This window comes from Pseudophryne corroboree, chromosome 4 (assembly GCF_028390025.1).
Source record: "Pseudophryne corroboree isolate aPseCor3 chromosome 4, aPseCor3.hap2, whole genome shotgun sequence".
Lineage (NCBI taxonomy): Eukaryota > Metazoa > Chordata > Amphibia > Anura > Myobatrachidae > Pseudophryne > Pseudophryne corroboree.
Genome location: NC_086447.1, coordinates 510,343,936 through 510,363,954, shown reverse-complemented (window position 1 = coordinate 510,363,954; position 20,019 = coordinate 510,343,936). Strand labels below are relative to the sequence as shown.

Genomic DNA, 20,019 nt, shown 5'->3' with positions numbered 1-20,019 from the left:
CCCACTGAAACACCCAGGCATGAAACCTGCCAAATGGAATGGCTTCGTACGCCGCAAACCATCTTCCCCAGAACCCGAGTACAGTGATGGATTGACACACTCGTCGGCCTCAGAAGTTCCCCGACCATCGCCTGCAGTTCCAGAGCCTTTTCTTCTGGAAGAAATACTTTCTGTAAATCCGTATCCAGAATCATGCCCAGAAAAGGCAGCCGAGTGGTCAGAATCAACTGAGATTTTGTCAAATTGAGTACCCAACCGTGCTGTCGCAGAACCGACAGTGACAAATCTACACTTCTCAGCAACCGTTCCTTGGACCTCGCCTTTATCAGGAGATCGTCCAAGTACGGGATAATTGTAACCCCTTGTTTGCGAAGGAGAACCATCATTTCCGCCATGACTTTGGTGAAAATCCTCGGAGCCGTGGAGAGCCCAAATGGCAACGTCTGAAATTGGTAATGAGAATCCTGTATCGCAAACCTGAGGAAGGCCTGATGCGAAGGATATATCGGGACATGTAAGTAGGCATCTAGTGTTCACTCTAGGCTGTTTTAGCAGGGCGCCGCGCCCTGCCCGTTTTTTTAGCAGGCAAAACCCGCCCTGCCCCTTTTGCGGCGCCCTGCTAGAACAGCCGCCCGCTTCCTGCCCTCCCGGCGTGTATAGATGCCGTGCGCATGCGCGCGGCATCCATTCACGCATTGGGAGAGGGCTGGGGGGAAGCCCAGCACCGACGGAGGTGCTGGGCACGCCCCCAACAGTGACGTCGCCGGCCACATAGTAGCGTCTGTGGGCCGCCCCGCCCCTAAAATGCCGTAGGCGTGGCCACGCCCCCGTTTCGGGCGCGGGCACATGTGCCCCCGGAGTCCGGCACCCTGCCCCTTTTCACTCCTTGAGTGAACACTAGGCATCCTTTATGTCGACTAACGCCATAAAATCCCCCCCTTCCAGGCTGGCAATTACCGCTCGAAGGGATTCCATCTTGAACTTGAAAACTTTCAAGTATGGATTGAGGGATTTTAGATTTAGAATTGGTCTGACTGAACCGTCCGGTTTCGGCACAACAAAGAGGCACCCCTCCCCCCGCTGGGACGAGGGAACGGGAACAATGACCCTCTGTAGACACAATTTTTGAATCGCTGCTAGCACCACCTCCCTGTCCGGAAGAGCTACTGGTAATGCCGAAATGAAGAACCGGTGAGGGGGTATCTCCTGAAACTCCAGTTTGTATCCCTGAGACACAATATCTAGGACCCAAGGATCCAGGTCTGATTGAATCCAGACCTGACTGAATATTCGTAGACGGCCCCTTACCAGTCCGGACTCCCCCAGGGAAGCACCAGCGTCATGAGGTGGACTTTGTAGCAGCAGGGGAGGACTTTTGGTCCTGGGCGCCTGAGCCTGCAGGAAGTTTCCTTCCCCTTCCTCTACCCTTTGAAGCGAGGAAGGACGATCCTTTTCCACGCCTGTATTTATTGTGACGAAAGGACTGCATTTGCTGATGTGGTGCCTTTTTCTGTTGTGTGGGTACATAAGGAAGAAAAGAGGACTTACCCGCAGTCGAGACAAGGTCAGCCAAGCCGTCCCCAAACAAGACAGTACCTTTGAAGGGTAACGATTCCCATAGCCCTCTTGGAGTCTGCATCATCGTTCCATTGATGGATCCACAACGCCCTCCTGGCTGATATCGACATGGCATTGGTTCTTGAACCCAAGAGACAGACGTCCCTCGCCGCATCCTTCAGGTGATCTGCAGCGTCCTTGATATAACCGAGAGTCAAAAGGACATTATCTTAATCAAGGGTATCCATATCATTAGCTAAATTCTCAACCCATTTAGCAATAGCACTACTCACCCATACCGACGCCACAGCAGGTCTGAGCAATGCACCCGAATTAGCGAAAATGGACTTCAAAGACGTCTCCAGCTTACGATCCACCGGATCCTTGAGAGCTGCCATGTCAGGGGACGGAAGTGCCACTTTCTTAGACAAACGAGATAGAGCTTTGTCAACATTTGGAGACGCCTCCCATTTTCCCCTGTCATCAGACGGGAAAGGATACGCCATGTAAATTCTCTTGGGAATCTTCCACCTCTTATCCGGCGACTCCCAAGCCTTTTCACAAAAAGAGTATTTATTTCATGAGAGGGGGGGGAACTTCACATCAGGTTTTTTCCCCTTGAACAAGCAAATCCTTGTTTCCTGTACCTCAGGTTCATCAGAAATGAACAAACATCTTTTATAGCCACAATCATGTACTGAATACTCTTAACTAACCGTGCATGTAAAGCAGCCTCAGTGAAATCGACCTCAGAATCAGAGTCCGTGTCGGTATCAGTATCTACCACCTGAGTAAATGGCCGCTGAACCCGAGACAAAGCCTCTTCCATGGACTTTTTCCACACCTGCGTCTGTGACTCAGACTTATCCAACCTCTTTGATAAAGAAGCAACATTCGAATTTATCGTACTGAGCAATGCGAGTAAATCAGGTGTCGGCTGCGTCGACAGTCCCAAATCTAGCGCCGCATCCGCTCCCCAATAACCTCCTCTGGTGAATAACATTCAGCCTCAGACATGCCGACACGTAGTACCGACACAGGCCCACAATGAAGCCCAGATAGAGGACACAGAGGGAGTATGCCAGCTCACACCCCAGCACCCATATATCCCAAGAAAAGATATATGTACCCAGCGCTGCTTAGTAATGATAATAAGCACCACACTGCGGCCCCCCCCTTCTGAATATCTCCCCGTTACTTGTGAGAGGAATGTGGAGGTCCCGGCAGCGAGACTTCAGCCGCGTGTTTGAGAAGATGGCGCCTGTGAGCCGCGGGACGAAGCTCCGCCCCCTTCCCGGCGCGCTTCGGCCCGCCAAATTTAAAACTGAAAAATGCCGGCGGGGGTTTCTGGAAAGCTCTCTGCCAGCCCCAAAACTCCAGTAACATGCTGCCCAGGGCGCACCCCCCCCAGCGCCCTGCACCCAGTAAATACCGTTGGTGATGTGTGTGGGAGCATGGAGCACAGCGTTACCGCTATGCTGTACCTTCCGTTACTGAAGTCTTCGGCCGTCCTGAAGTCTTCTGATCTACTCATACTCACCAGACTTCTTTCTTCTGGCTTCTGTGAGGGGGTGACGGCGAGGCTCCGGGAACAAGCAGCTAGGCGAACCAAGTGATCGAACCCTCTGGAGCTAATGATGTCCAGTAGCCGAGAAGCAGAGCCCTTAACTAAGAAGAAGTAGGTCTGCTCCTCTCCCCTCACTCCCACGCTGCAGGGAGCCTGTAGCCAGCAGGTCTCCCTGAAAATAAAAAAAAACTAACAAAAGTCTTTTCTAGAGAAACTCAGGAGAGCTTCCCTAGTGTGCATCCAGTCACTCCTGGGCACAAAGTCTAACTGGGGTCTGGAGGAGGGGCATAGAGGGAGGAGCCAGTTCACACCCAGATTAAGTCTTTTAAGTGTGCCCAAGCTCCTGCGGATCCCGTCTATACCCCATGGTCCTTTTGGAGTCCCCAGCATCCTCTGGGACGTAAGAGAAAATTAGAATATATTGTGAAAAGGTTCAAAATTGTAGGCTCAAAGTGTCACACCCTAATCAGCTAATTAATCCAAACCACCTGCAAAGGGTTCCTCAGCCTTTAAATCAGGGGTGGGGAATCTTTGACCCTCCAGCTGTTGTTGAACTACACATACCAGCATGCCTTGCTACAGTTTTCCTATTTGGCCATGCTAAAACTATTGCATGGCATGCTGGGATGTGTAGTTCAACAACAGCTGGAGGCCCGAAGGTTCCCCATCCCTGCTTTAAATGGTCTCTCAATCTGGTTCAGTACAATTCACATTCATGGGTAAGACTGCTGACCTGACAGTTCTGCAGAAAACCATCATTGACACCCTCAACAAGGAGGGAAATCCTCAAAAGGAAATTGCAAAAGAAGTTGGATGTTCTTAAAGTGCTGTATTAAAGCATATTAATAGAAATTTAAGTGGAAGGAAAAGCGTGGAAGAAAAAGGTGCACAAGCAGCCTGGATGACCGCAGCCTGGAGAGGATTGTCAGAAAAAGGCAATTCAAAAGTGTGGGGGAGCGAGTGTGACCGAGTGTGAAGAGTGGACCGAGGCTGGAGATTGTGTGGTGGCTCTCTAAGACTGATCCTGGACATGGGCTTCAAATGTCGTATTCCTCTTGTCAAGCCGTTCCTGAACAACAAACATCAGAAGCGTCTTACCTGGGCTAAAGAACATAAGAACTGGTCTGTTGCTCAGTGGTTCAAAGTCCTTTTCTGATGAGAGCAAATGTTGCATCTCATTTGGAAACCAAGGTCCCAGAGTATGGAGGAAGAATGGAGGGGCACACAATCAAAGATGAGTGAAGTCCAGTGTGAAGTCTCCAGAGTCTGGGTTGATTTGAGGAGCCATGTCATCTGCTGGTGCTGGTCCACTGTGCTTTATTAAGTCCAGAGTCAACGCAGTCTCTACCAGGACATTTTAGAGGACTTCATGCTTCCTTCAGCAGACAAGCTTTATGGAGATGCCGACTTCATTTTCCAGCAGGACTTGGCACCTGCCCACACTGCCAAAAGTACCAAAACCTGGTTCAATGACCGTGGGATTACTGTGCTGGATTGGCCAGCAAACTCGCCTGACCTGAACCCCATAGAGAATCTATGGGTCATTGCCAAGAGAAAGATGAGACACATGACACCGAACAATGCAGAAGAGCTGAAGGCCGCTGTTGAAGCATCCTGGTCTTCCATAACACCTCAGCAGTGCCACAGGCTGATAGAATCCATGCCACGCTGCATTGAGGCAGTAATTCATGCAAAAGGGGCCCAAACCAAGTACTGAGTACATATACATGATTATACTTTTCAGAGGGCCGACATACCTGTATTTAAAATCCTTTTTGTATTGATTTTATGTAATATTCTAATTTTCTGTGATTCGGGATTTGGGGTTATCTTAAGCTGTAAGCCACAATCATCAAAATTATAACAAATAAATGCTTGAAATATCTCACTTTGCATGTAATGAGTCTATAGAATATAAAATAGTTTCACCTTTTAAGATGGATTACTGAAATAAATGAACTTTTGCACGATATTCTAATTTTCTGAGTTTCACCTGTACTCTAGCTGCTGGCTCTACACACATCAGCATGTATAAGTAACCAAAATTATTTTAGTTTTTCCAGGTTTATAAAGTTATGTTTAGAGCCAGAAGCAATGAAAAATAGGATTTTGGTACTTACCAGGTAAATCCTTTTCTTTGAATCCATAGGGGGCACTGGAGTACTCTTGGGATATGGACGGGCGGAGCCGAACAAAGGCACTGAATATTCAAATTTAGGACCCTCCCACCCCTCCATATCCCCGAGTACCTCAGTGTACTGTCTCAGTGTTTTTTACTGAGCGAACAGGAACGATATAGAGAGGTTGACAATGGAGAATACCTATAACATAACGGACAACAACAATGTTGACCCATAACCTTACTGTCAACTAAACAGTTGACACCATAACCGATAGAACTTTATAATTTGAACCAATCGGTGAAAATGTGTTACCATAAGCTCCTCTGAGCTTAATATCAATCAAGTAAAACTTGTTACCCTAAGCTCTCTTGAGCTTAAAACAACCCAGGTAAACTGCTCTGGGTGGGCGTCCAGTGCCCCCTATGGATTCAAAGAAAAGGATTTACCTGGTAAGTACCAAAATCCTATTTTCTTTTTCATCCACTAGGGGTCACTGGAGTACTCTTGGGACGTACCAAAGCTTCCCTCGTGGGCGGGAGAGCTGTTTGATACTTGTAACAGTAGGCAGCCCAAGGCTAGATGCTGATGGCGCCACCATTTATAACGTGTAAACGTGCACAAACATGGTGCACATGAAGGCTATATAGCCGCGTTTTAGACACTCCACGACCCACTGGGTCTGACATTCCCACAGAACCTGTGGGATGAGTTATTACTGACGTAGGCGATTGTAACCTAGCCTTAAGGTAAGCCTGACTTGTAGTCATCATTATTACCCAACTCGATAATGTCTGCTGAGAAACTGGCTAACCCCAGTTGGCAGTATCATAGAGAACAAACAACGTATTCATAACACGTACTGTTGACGTTCGGCACATATATAAACGCGTAATGCGTGTACCACATTCAGTTCTAGAATGTGCTGTCCACACAGGAACCCCTATTGGTACATTGATGTGAAGAATACGAAAGCGTGATTCGTCCGAAGATCTGCTTTGTCATGAGAAAACTGAAATACGGTGGCTTGGAATACAAGGCACCCAAATATGAAAACAAACCCTTGCCGAAGCCAAGGCTAGAAGAAAAAATTGTTTTCCAAAGTGAGAAACTTAATTCCCATTTGTTGAAAGGGTTCACAATATGAAACTGTAAGAAATCTGAACCCAACTTCAAGTCGCCTGGCGCTGTAGGTGGGATAAATAGAGTGTGAACTTTGATGACACCTTGTAGAAAGATGTGTACAGACGCAAATAGAAGCAAACGTCTTTGAAAATAAGTTTACCACACAGATACCTGCACTCTTCGTGCAGATCAACGCAGTTTTCCATCCCACCCCGTTTAACAGAATACGGGTTACTTGAAGGATGATGTTGGAACTTCCGAGGTTTACAACCTATGTAAGCACACGAAATTTTGTAAAAATGAGCTGCCTTAAACGGCTTACTATTTCGTAACATGGTTAGTATAACCGATACTGTAATGCTCAATTTCTTAAGAGGGCGGTCTGAACCCTCACCCCGTCAACCGCAGCTGCGGTACCTAGATAATAGGTACCTAGGGAACTATGGGTAAACTAACGTTCCCTGATGTAACAGGTTGGACGTATTATGAGCGGGCCAAGATCGTGTGCAAGTATTCCTTGAAAATTCGAGAAGCAACTTCTCCGAAACCCATGAGATACCACCAGTATGACTGTGACAAACTGTCTTATGATCCGTTTTGACAACGGAGAGAGCAGCGGAAAATGGTGGAGCCAGATACACGATGCTGAATGACCACATGAATGTGAGAGACTCCACCGCCACTGCCCTTGTGATCTGTTTTGTACACATACTGAACTTTCGTAATTGTGGCGAGATGCCATCATGTATACTTGAGGGTAACCCCCTTCTGTGGACTCACATATGAAACACCTCTAGATTTAATGTCCAGTTTTCAGGATCCAAATCCTGACGGGTGAGATCCTCTGTCTAACAGATGTCCACTCACATAATGATCTCTTGACATTTTCACATAATGGTGTTCTGAGTCATTGAGGATCTGAGTTACCTGCCGCATTGCCATGCGGCTACTTGGTTCTCACTGGTTGTTGTGTATGCAACTGCCGTTGCCTTGTTTGACTGCTTAAGGCCAGCGTGGGACATGCATCAAAAATTTACATGAAACTCATGGTTGTTCCTCTCCACCGAAATCTTTAGTAAAAGGCGAAAGATTTATTCGTTCTGAAGAGAAACCAGAGTATATACCTGGTCAGACTGAAAGCGAATTATGTATTGCATTGTAAAATGCCCAGAGTTCTAGGACATTTATCGACAGCAATCTGTCGTGTTTTAGAACCTTTGTTGCTAATTTTAACTACAAATCCTGACCCTCTGCGACTGTCGTCCAGAGTATATGCACCCTTTTCCCTCTGTGGGAAACGCGAGTGAAGGGTGGCGAACTAAATTGAAAACACATCGTTATTCGTAATAGGTGAATACACCAATGTACCGCTAGTGTGCGTGTTTTGCACTAATTACTAGACGTACATTTGTTATTGCTGGTGTAGTAGGTAAAAGTCTTTGATTTACCGTATTTATCATCTTACCTAGGCATTGACATCGTTTAGACGGAATTAGATGCGATTGTTTTCGAACTTGCTCTGCTACCGCAGTATACCTTAGTAGCGCAAGTTTAGAGGAACTTTGTTGAGACAGAGTTCGTATGTGAGATGAGCTATCATCCCAACATCACTTTTGGTAAACACCCAAAGCGATAAGCAACGGTAGACATGAAATGGTTAATGGTTGTGGCGAATTGCAAACGCTAAAACCTGTGATGAACAAACCGGAATGGGTATATACGCATTGCAAATGCCAGTATTTTGTGGCTCCAATATGCCCATACTACCCGCAGCAAATCCATTTTCAAACTGCAGTAAGTGATTTGTTGATTGCAACTGCGACGGAGCTGTATGGATTGGTTACCCCAACCAGAGGGGAATAAGCCACCCTGACTCTGCCTGTATTATAAAGACAGCTGAAACCCAGTAGAGACCAAATGGCTACCTGCCAATCCGTTCGACAGAGGCAGTCATGACCCTGTTGAAGTCTGGAAACCCCGCAAAGGTAACATGTAAAGACGCGCTCCCACAATTGGAAAAGAGGTCATCAACTACTGGCTTGCAGACCGTAGCGACCTGTCGTTACAAGGCGTGAGTGTTTGTATCACCGCCTTGAAACTGAAGTCTAAAGGGATTAAATGCCGGCACAAGAATTCCGTTTCGATTAACGGCTGAATATCAAATGTAGGACCAACAAGCTGTGGCCTTGTCGTGCTGAACTGGCGACGATGAAACGTCGTTAGAAGCTTTACAGATATACTCTGTAGCTTCTTTTAACCGTAATGTCTAGTGACCCAAATGTTTCATGGGTCTTTATGTTTGACACAGACGCATTTACCAATGTCGGATGGCGTCATATTGTAAACGATTAAATAGTGGTCAAAGTCTACTAAGTGGAACAATGGAGACATTGACTCCCTGTAATTTAGCAATGTATGTTCGCAACAACCCTGCACTGAGTGCTGGTCTAATGAACCCTTCTCACTCGTGGTTATCGGTGTGAGATTTGACATAGAATCGTGCATTACATTATAAGACCAGTTAAATAAGCACTGTGGTACCCAAAGGGAATTCCTCTGGAAAACTGTCTTTTGTTAGAGCTGGCGGAATAACTTCCGAGACTCCGATGCCAATGGTATTTTTTTTGGTCTGTACTAGAGCCTTACTCGCTATGCAGACAGACACCCCAATAGGCCACGGACAGCCATTGCACGCCTTATGACGTTATCATGTCATATATATATATTGTATTGGTGAACAGCATAATAATATTAAACTCAAGGTTGATTCTCTCTACGGAAATCTTTAGTAAAACTAAAGATTTATTCGCTGTGAAGAAAACAGAGTAATCTTTATGTGAAAAGCAGTTCACATGGCCTATGAAACCCGAACCAAATTCCTACTAACCCCCCTACGCCTCTGGTGGCTTAGAGATGTAGGGCAGGAATGTTCTAGAATCATGTAGAAAAACAGTTTACATGGCTTACTTATGCCGATTAAAATTTCCCACTAACACCCCTGCGCCTCCAGTGGCTTAGAGATGTAGGGCAGGAATGTTCCAGAATCACAAACTGGAAAACAACAGGCAGCATGGTTAAAATGGCCCGTTTGCCATGCTGACCTTTCCGTATAGGTTATTATACAGTATAACCACAGGACGGTTACAACTGTTCTATGAATAAATATATATATAAGCTGATAGGCCATGATCACATCAGACATTAATATTAATATATCAATATAGGCTCCCTAGCTTTGTTAATAGCAGCCATTAATATAGGTTAACTCTGAAAATCACAGCCAGTAATATAGTTCAATTATTACTGTCAGTATCGGTAACAAGCTTATATCTGTGATAGATATATATATAAATATATATATACCCAGCTGGTCATATATCCGCCAGCTTCCACCGTGCCTCTTCCCCCCCTATGATCATCTGCGGGAAGCCTGCACTTGTGATCGTCTCTGTAGTGAGACTGATGGGCGGCCGGACGTAGCTGGGCGGCCGTATATATATACCCAGTGTTGGAAGCCTGCCCTGGCATTTGCAGGCCGTGACGGAGCGGCGGTCATACTGGTACTAAGTATGGCTTACCTGCTGTGCAGCCGTACGGAGCCCAGTGTGCGGCAGGACGGACTGGCGGCTACCGGAGCGCTGGGACGGGCGGCCTGATGTCAGACGGAGCAGCTGCTTCGTATGAACTCCCCCTGCTGCGGCAGGAGGGAGCTTGGCGGCGACCGGAGCGCTGGGACGGGCGGCTTGATGTCCCCGTCTGTGTGATACATAGCGGCTGTTTAGCGTCGTCTGATCTCCCCCTGCTATGCGGCAGGACGGAGTTGGCGGCTGCCGGAGCACTGGGACGGCTTGTCTCCTCAGAAGGTAGTGGCTGTCTTGGCGGGTATGAGCTCCCCCTGCTGTGCGGCGGGACGGAGCTGTATTGTATTCACATTAACCCACACATAGCGGGGCGGCAGCCTGCGCTGACCGCCCCGCTCCCCAGCCTACCTTTCTGTAACTTCTGGCTGTGGCGGGACTTTCTGTATAAGCTCCGTCCAGCTTCAGTGGTGTGACTCATGGCTGCAACGGGGCTTCGTTGTGTAAGCTCCGTCAGCTCTGTAGTCCTTGTGACGCAGTCAGCTTCCAGTGATCTATTGGCTGCGACGGCTTTTTGCAAGCCCGTCCAGCTCTCTAGTCCTGGCTGCTGTTTGTAGAAGCAGTGCTGTCTGTGGCCGTGAGGGTGCTCTTTGTGAGGACCGACACGCCATGCTGTCTGTGGCTGTGAGGGTGCTCTTTGTGAGGACCGACACGCCATGCGCTGCCCGTGCAGCGGCACTATCCCGGACCCATGTTTTTTCAGAAACTGGGAAGGGATGTGCTAAGTTGTAAAAATAAAAATTAAAAATAAAATTTAAAAATAAAAATCCAAGTGTGGCTATACCACAAGCCGATGTTCGTGCTGTGAGCACCGAAAAAACACTGAGACAGTACACTGAGGTACTCGGGGATATGGAGGGGTGGGAGGGTCCTAAATTTGAATATTCAGTGCCTTTGTTCGGCTCCGCCCGTCCATATCCCAAGAGTACTCCAGTGACCCCTAGTGGATGAAAAAGAAATACAATGAAAAACTGCAGTATGTGACAATAAGAGAAATGGGGTATGTAAAATAAAGCAGACTGCACACTTGACCTTAATCAGTGCATATCAGCCTATATCCCCACAGCATACTATTATCTCCACATGCCAGCCTGCACCCTTAAGCTCGATTTACCATAATATACCATTACTCCTTGGACCAAGACATTACCTCCCACTAGACTCCCCTTACCCCATCACTGCCCTCCCTACTTGCCCACTCTGATATCAAAGTGTGGTGACGAAATCTCAGTGTCATTAGCCAAGTGCCCTCTTCTCCCCCTTTTTTTACTATGCATTAATAATTATCACCTCTTCTGTGCCACAAGTCTGCTGGATAAATGCTGTCCTCAACTCATCCCTTCCCTTCATACCCTACATTCATGGCCTCCTCTCCCATTCTTTTCACTTCCACCTTCCAGAATATCTCCATGATTAGACCATTTCTTACATCTGCGACAACAAAGGCATTCACTGCTCACTTCTCAACTGGAGAATTTTGACTTATCTGGCCTCCACACAGCTCTACTCCAAACAATTCTTAATGCTGCTGCGCAGCTCATATGTCCATCCAAATGCTCTGCACTTGTGTTGATCATTTGACTCTTTATGTTTTTGCAACACTTCACACAGGTACACAACCCTCTCTTTACTAAAGCCTACCCATACTAATCATCATAAGCCATCCCTTTCTGCCCTAGCAGTGACTACCCCACTGAGTCACCCTTGCCTGATGTCCTAGCATACATTTTAAGTTCTCACGAGCAGGGCGCTATTCCCTCATTTATTCTTCCTTCCCTCACTTGGGAACACTGAAAAATGAACACTGCAGAAAGGCTGACCGCGGCAGTTACCCTGCAGCTTTAATGTACTCTGCACTCGCTTCCATAATCAAGTAGAAAGAAGCCTGGTATTCAGGCACTATTCTTACATTAGCAAAACATCTCTCTGCATTATACTGATCTAATTCTACAGGGAAAATATGAAATTAAAGTGACAACACAGCTAACTACTGTGGTATATATAAACACATAACACTATGTATCAGGCTGTGAATAATTGCCTCTTGGAGGATCTTTTACTACTATGACCGTCTGGTGATTTCTCCATATTTAGCAGTAGATTCAATGTATTCTTCTCCGTAATACTCTGAATTACACTGACTGTTTTTAACCCTACAGTTAATTAGAAGGTTTGTATCATAACAGAAGGTACATCACTAATTGACTAAGTAGGACTATCTTAAAAAAGCAGTGGAATATCTACCTTGTACTAATATGAAACCTGAAGGTCACTGGGTGTCTATAATACTGCCCTATCCATAATCAGTTTGTGGAGTACTAAGTTAATATACAATATCAAGTACAATACTGAACTTACCAAAACAACCAAACTCCACGCAGATATTTACTGACAAGGAATACCTTCCCAACAACCAAATTAGGACATTTAAGGGCCCCATACACTACAACAATATGTCTGAGGCTGAAGTCGGATGTAATTTCCCTTGAACTACCCCGGGACCTTCCCAGGAGTGATTCCATACGTTTTGGTACTTTTGTGCTATTTTTTGCATAAGATATATCGCATACGATTGATGAAGGAGTTATATATTGCATGCAATATATCGTACGGCATACAATTGTACCATAAGATATATCTGATGGGCTGGATAGAGGACTCTGGGGGCTGGGAGTGTCCTGAGAATGTCAGTCAAACTTCCCTGTGATACATTGTAGTGTTCCCCCTAGGAATTTTTGAGGGTAGGGCACCGGTCTGTGGGGGCACTTGTGCACACGTCTGAAAACAGGGCGTGGGCGGCGTCACTAAAGGGGGCGTGCCTAGCACCTACGGAGGTGCTGGGCTTCCCCCAAGCACTCTCCCATAGCGTGAATGGATGCTGTGCGCATGCGCACGGCATCTATACACGCTGGGAAAGCAGGAAGCGGGCAGGCTGTTTAGCAGGGCGCCGCAGAAAGGGCAGGGTGGGTTTTGCCTTAATAAAATCGGGTAGGGCGCGGCGCCCTGCTAAAACAGCCTAGAGTGAACACTACATTGCATGCGATATATCACATGCACATAAACACTTTTTCCATCAGATTCCATCCAATTCAGGTACATTAGTGCAGCACCAACAACCTAGGGGATCCTATCCGACAGCCACGCGCATCAGATTGGATACGATCTAAAACACATATGATTGTGCACGATTTCATACAATATATCAGACGGATATATCGGAATTGTATAAAATTGTGTAAAATCATACTAGTGTATGGGGCCCTTTACATTCTAATAGGAGAAATGACTCCAAGAATAAAAGTATAAGCACAGGGACTTATATGGACTAATCTTTTAATTTTACATTTCACTACACTTTTTACTGATAAGTAAAATGTTAACACAAATGTTACCAGATTAATCAGCATTTTTAGGCTATTAAAAGAGTTTTGGATATCAATACCCTTAATTTCCACAATGTACCTAGAATCCAGCTTCCATTGCTCCCCTCCCTCTATTCATTTTATTTTATTTTTTTTATAAACTAATTAAAGTTGAAAGTAGTACTCTGTATTACAGTAATGTATTACTGATGTAACACAGGTTAGAGAACTATAATCAGAGATAATTCTCATTCTAAAATACTGCTTATTAGCAGTAACAAGGCAATTTCCATGCAGGGTTATGGTTGCACTCTTTTTGTATATACTCTGTAAGCTGTCCACACTTTGTGCACCATAAAAAGGATGATAAAGACGACAACAAAAAGTCCACTATGTAGCTTCAATAGTAATATATAACGTGCATTTCCATAAGATACTTCTCTTGGTCAATATGATCACATCATCGCCATGATCGATTTATTCAGTCTAGCTTTCCTCATCGGTGGCAGTTACATGATGTTCTCCACAGTAGTCCCCCGTCACCATGTTGACAGGGTGACAAGCCAATCCAGTATTTCTATTTTTTTTTTCTTTGCTAATCCTCACACTTTGCAATTTAAAAAAAAATAATAAAAAAAAATACACTATAGTTAAGTAATCTGCAAAAATGGCTGAATCACCAAATTCAGTGCATGCAGAAGAGACTGTACTTAGCAATGCTGGGTGGTGTATCTTGAACTATGATCAACCCAATTTGTTAGGTCAAGCATTATGACTTCACATCACATGGTTGATCGAGTCATCACCATCTTTCCAGCATGCAGTATATTTATAATCCTTCCTTGCTTCATGTGACATGTCTTATAGCAGATATATAAACTCAATCTGTGTACTTGTTACTCCAAGAAGGCAGAGGACTCTTAAATTGATAACACTAAATAATATTAAGTGTTTATGCAACATCTTTCACTTTGGATAAACTATATACTTACTTTTACCAATTAAATGGTGGATATAAACATATTGCACAATCCTGCATGAATGTGGCATGTAAATAGGGGTAGAGGGAAGCTTTGCAACACTGCAAGAGAACCAACTTTCAGTATTAATAAACAAACACTACACTCTGCCAACTTAGCTTACCTTTATCTGTTTTGTCAGTGCTACCATTTGCATACTCTAGTGGATACTTTGAACATTCATCACCTAATAATTCCTTCTGCTGTTTTAAAACTTCATCCATAAGTCTGGAAGTATTTTGCTTGAAGATCCCTGAAAGGACAGATAAAAAAAAAAATTCCATTACTCTTGTGCTGTGTGTATATGTCCACATGTTCTGTTTGCTACCAAACACAGAGAGGAAAGAGGCAGTCAGAACAACTTTGGACTAACAGTAAACCTGCAAATAACACATGCTTATGAGAGCAACTGTTTTGACACTTGGGAGAAGAATTTTTTTTATTTTATTTTTGAAAGCATAGCTCCTCTAATGCATATTAAGTATAATTTCATGCTCATACCAGTTACACAATTACCAAAGGAATAAAAGGGAAAAAAAACTAAATAAAAACTTGCTTTCCTCTCTGCCACTCCCACAATTAAGGGACTTTCATAACTACAGTACATGTTAAGGCGGCAGACAAGTGCCCTTTCCCTGCAATAACACAGCTTTCTACCACATGAATGACCATGAACATGAGTATTGAGCGGCATGATCCATAAAGTCTCTACTCCGATGACACGGACCCTCACCCTCTCCACTCCTTTCTTAGCCCATGTGTCCAAAACGGCCTCTCTGCCATCTCCACCTCAGCTCATTATCCCCAACCACAACAGCCAAAGACATAATAAAAATGTGCGCCAGATTAAATCATTTAGATTTGTAAACAAATCTTCAAGAGGTTCCTGTACAGTCAATATACAAAAGAAAAGTGGCTGTGACCGAATGACCCCTAAACGCCAGTCGATCTTCATTGTAGATAAAACAGAGGAGGTTACTCATCCTTGAGTAACCGGAGTGGGCTTACTTCATCACTACTATGGATATATGCTCTCTGTCAGTAACTGCCTATTAGACTCACAGAAACATAGAATCTGACGGCAGATAAGAACCACTTGACCCATCGGGTCTGGTATGTATTACCGGCGGCTGGCTGTCCATATCTCGACAGCGCCATCCCGCCCACCAGAATGCCGACAGCAAAGCAAGCGCTGAGAGTCCCTCTGTGGGCTCGCCACAAGATCTATTTCCACTCCATGGGTGTCGTGAACACCCACAAGTGGGAATAGCCCTGGAGCGCTGGGATTCCAGTTGTCGGGATTTCAGCGTCGGTGTCCTGATCGCCGGGATCCCAACAACTGGCAAACTGACTGCATCCCGGCCCATCAAGTCTGCCACTTTACTTTTTGGTAACCTCAACCCTATTTGATCCTTATTTCTTTTTAAGGCTGTTCTTGTGTTTATCCCAAGCATTCTTAGGGCCGGATTCAAATGTTAACCCCCTCCCCGGCCGCGCCCGTCGGCAGTATTCCAATGTTACTGCCAACGGGCACGACAAGCTCATTTCAGCTCGCTACCCACGGAGGTAGCGAGCTGAAATGCACATAAAGAGACCCGTTTGCGCGCCCATCAGATTCTACTTAACATTTATCTAGCTGCCTCCAGGGGATAATAGAATCTGATTGGTTGCTGTGGGCAACATCACCAGTTCTAAAAAAAACTACCACCTTTGTAAAATGTACCCCTTAGCCTCTACCACCTCGGCTGGGAGGCTATTCCACCTATCCACCACCCTTTGCGTAAAGAAATTTTTCCTCAAGTTTCCTTTGAGCCTACATCCGTTCAGTTTCTGTACATTTCCTCATGTTCTAATACTTCTTTTAAAGAGTGTCTCCTTCCTGTACATTGTTAAAACCCTTGATATATTTGAAAGTTTCCATCATGTCCCCTTTTCCCTTATCTGCTCCAAACTATACATTGCACCATTTTAGTTGCCCTTCTTTGTAGTCTTTAACGTATTTTTATCCTTCTGAAGATATGGCGTCTAGAAATGAACACAGTATTCTAGATGAAGCCGTACTAATTGACCTATACTGTGGCATTATTACTTTTCTGCTGTAGATTCCTCTTCCTATGAAACAAAGCATCTGACTAGCCTTCCTCATTGCTTACTTGCCTGTAAGTCACCTGAAATAGTGACTCGTGTATCCCTTTCCTCCTCAGTAGCTATTATAGTGCCGATGATACTATATTTAGCCTTTAGGTTTTTGAGACTTAAGTGCATGATTTTGCATTGTTTAGCATTAAACTGTAGTTGACCATTCCTCTAATCTACCTAGATATCCAATCATGTACTTCACCCTCCTGGTGTCTTAGCTGTTGCATACTTTTGTGTCACCTGCAAAAAGACACACATACCCATCAGCCATTCAAAAAAAGTTTAGTTTCACTTGACCCTCCCAGTAAATCCATGCTGTCTGGGATGCTGTAAGTTGCTGGATCTCAGACACTGCACAACTCTCGCTTTTTAAAGGTGTTTCCATTACTGATGTAGAGCTCGCTGTTGAGTAGTAGACTTTTCCTTGCTTCCACTTTTGTGCAGTAGGATTACATTTGCTCTTTTCCAGTCCTCTAGAATTACTCTTGTAACTAGCGACTGGTTGAATAGTTCTGTTAATGGTCTTACCAGAATCCCTTTAAGCTTTTAGTATCCTTCAATGAACCACATCTAGCCCCATTGAATTTAAGTTTGGAGAGTTCTGTTATGACCTTCTCAACTGTAAATGTACTTTTACCTACCTAATTTTTATGAATATGCTTTCAACTTAACAATGGTCCCATCTCCCTTTCTGTAGTGGACACTGAGCAAAAATGATTTAGCTTATCTGCTATAGCTTTGCCTCCCTTGATCACTCACTCTGGCTTAAGCATTTTTAAATATATATATATATATATATATATATATATATATATATATATATATATATATATATATATATATATATATATATATATATATATATATATATATATATATACACACACATATACATACACACACAGGTTGAGTATCCCATATCCAAATATTCCAAAATACGGAATATTCCGAAATACAGACTTTTTTGAGTGAGAGTGAGATAGTGAAACCTTTGTTTTTTGATGGCTCAATGTACACAAACTTTGTTTAATACACAGTTATTAAAAATATTGTATTAAATGACCTTCAGGCTGTGTGTATAAGCTGTATAAGAAACATAAATGAATTGTGTGAATGTAGACACACTTTGTTTAATGCACAAAGTTATAAAAAATATTGTCTAAAATTACCTTCAGGCTGTGTGTATAAGGTGTATATGTAACATAAATGCATTCTGTGCTTAGACTTGGGTCCCATCACCATGATATCTCATTATGGTATGCAATTATTCCAAAATACGGAAAAATCCCATATCCAAAATACTTCTGGTCCCAAGCATTTTGGATAAGGGAGACTCAACATACATATACATATATATATATATATATATATATATATATATATATATAATACATACATATATCTTATCTATATCTCTCTATATACACACACATATATATACATTTTTTTGTGTGTGTGCGTACCCCTATAAGTTGGTAGTCTTACCCCTTTAAGTTAGTAGTCAGAAACACCCATTACTTTATTTTTATTTGCCTTCATATGAAGAAGGCAGCAATTTTTGTATCATGGCGTATGACATTTCATTTTTGCGGACGTTTGGGGTAAATGCAATATCTCAGCTCAGAAAAGTTCTAGAAAGCTGGGATAAAAACCATTCTTTTCAGTACATTTTTTAAAAATGGTCAAGCAACCAGTGCTGGACCAGTCCACGTGGATTTACCCTATAGATCCATATCAGCCCTTTTTATAGTAAGAGCCAAGTGGACACTGCCGTGAGGTTGGGCGGCTGTGTGACATCCTTCTGCAGCACTACTGTAGCGCTGATCTCCTCTGGCTGCCCGCAGCTGTCCCCTGCTGGTCTCCCCCCCCTCTCCTCTTCTGGGTTTCTCATCTCAATTCGACTTGAAAAAGTCGAATTGAGATGGGATAGAATAGGGGTTGTCGGATCCATTCCTGAAAAATGCCTGTCGGAATGGATCTGACGCCAATTAAATATACCCCTAAGACTAGTACACAAATCAGGAAACTGTATAGCAAAACATGGATACAAATTGCATTCCACAGGAACTGGTCAACTGCATCCTTCCTTTCATATATTTGTCACACAATCATAGTATCTGTGTGGTTTAAACAGTAATAGAATTAAGCATTTTTCCACAATTATACAGTACACTCTTAGAAAACCACAAACTGCTTTTACCAAATTACCTGCTGTGCATATTACACCGACAGAAAGGAGACCCACTAGTGTGCATTACATAGAGAGTTTCTTAAATTAACATCAGGCCTTTGCTGTTCTCGGGATAGAGTCATTAACACAGGACTTCCTATGTGAGAACATCCCAAAATCATTCTGTTTCCCAAACAGCAAGGCTCAGATGTGATAAGGCTCATCCTACTGGTGTCAGTGGGTATTCATGGCTCGTTTGCCACAGTAAGAGTGCCCGCAGGTGCGCTCCTGCACAACCGCAATCCATATCATCACATGGTGCTCACACTCCAATATGTGTCGCACACGGGAACGAATAATCGTACCCGAATGTGGGTTGTGAAATTGTGTAAGGCGAGCAGTATCACATCTGTAAATCAAAGACCATAAAATATATTTCTCAAAGTGAGTAGTCCACACATTTAAACTTTAGTTTCTATAAATCTAGAACTGCACACAGCACATTAAATATAACTGTTTAAAAAAAAAAAAAAAACACATTCAAATATTTCAATTTGCAGTCCTTGCTGCAGAGATGCACATTAACTTAAATGCATCTGCTTACAGTGTAATACATGTACATTTGTTCACCTTTTAAATATACTAGCCCCAACTCCCAGCACTGTGACTTGCCTATGCAGTGTCCCAGTGCCATGCAGAAGGCAGCCTTACAGCTTATCCTAGGGCTAAGTGCTCCCTGGCTGCAGTGATGTGCCTTACCAATGCCCAAACGGGTCTCTTTACCCGTATTTCAGCTCGCAACTCCCCGGGGTAGTGAGCTGAAATGAACTTGTCACGCCCATCCGCAGTAACATTAGAATACTGCCGGCAGGCCCAATAGTGGGCAGGCGGAGATTTGAATCTTGTCCCTAGTGTCGCAGCTGCCGGGCATAGGGGCCCATTTATCAATGAGTCATAAAACTCAATGGTGTTAATTCTATTCAGCGACAGTTGAATAGCGCCGGGAGTTAGGTCCCGTCGCTATTCAATTCAGCTCATGTTAAGTCGGCAAAGGCATGTTCTCCCGACAATTCAAACTAAGTCGGTGAGAACGGGCATTCTCCGACTTAACTCCCCGCTGCGATGCTGATTCCCAACAGAATCAGCCTCGCGGCAGCACTTTTGTCGGATTTTCTCTCTCATCCCCGGGGGTGAGAGAAGAATTCCCGGTAATTGGTGTCAATTGGCACTGTATTGAATAGTGCCGGGAATAGAAATGACCCCATTGTGAATGATCAATGGGTTTTCCCGTCAGCTTCCAACTGTCATTTTTCACACAACAG

General features: G+C 44.2%; 1 protein-coding gene, 1 non-coding gene and 1 pseudogene across 3 annotated transcripts in view; all 3 read right to left on the bottom strand.

The window, feature by feature from the left end:
* The window catches only part of NUS1 (NUS1 dehydrodolichyl diphosphate synthase subunit), a 51,757-nt gene that overhangs the window by 23,733 nt on the left and 8,005 nt on the right, over positions 1-20,019 (bottom strand). For both annotated transcript variants that reach the window (XM_063917216.1, XM_063917215.1), the window contains exon 2: positions 14,513-14,641. In XM_063917216.1, the coding sequence (XP_063773286.1) occupies positions 14,513-14,641 (129 nt within the window). The remainder of the gene's footprint in view (positions 1-14,512; positions 14,642-20,019) is intronic.
* Positions 7,373-7,489, bottom strand: LOC134913415 (U5 spliceosomal RNA). Its single transcript, XR_010177179.1, has one exon. It is a non-coding gene; the product is annotated as a U5 spliceosomal RNA (small nuclear RNA).
* Positions 9,093-9,198, bottom strand: LOC134913575 (U5 spliceosomal RNA; annotated as a pseudogene).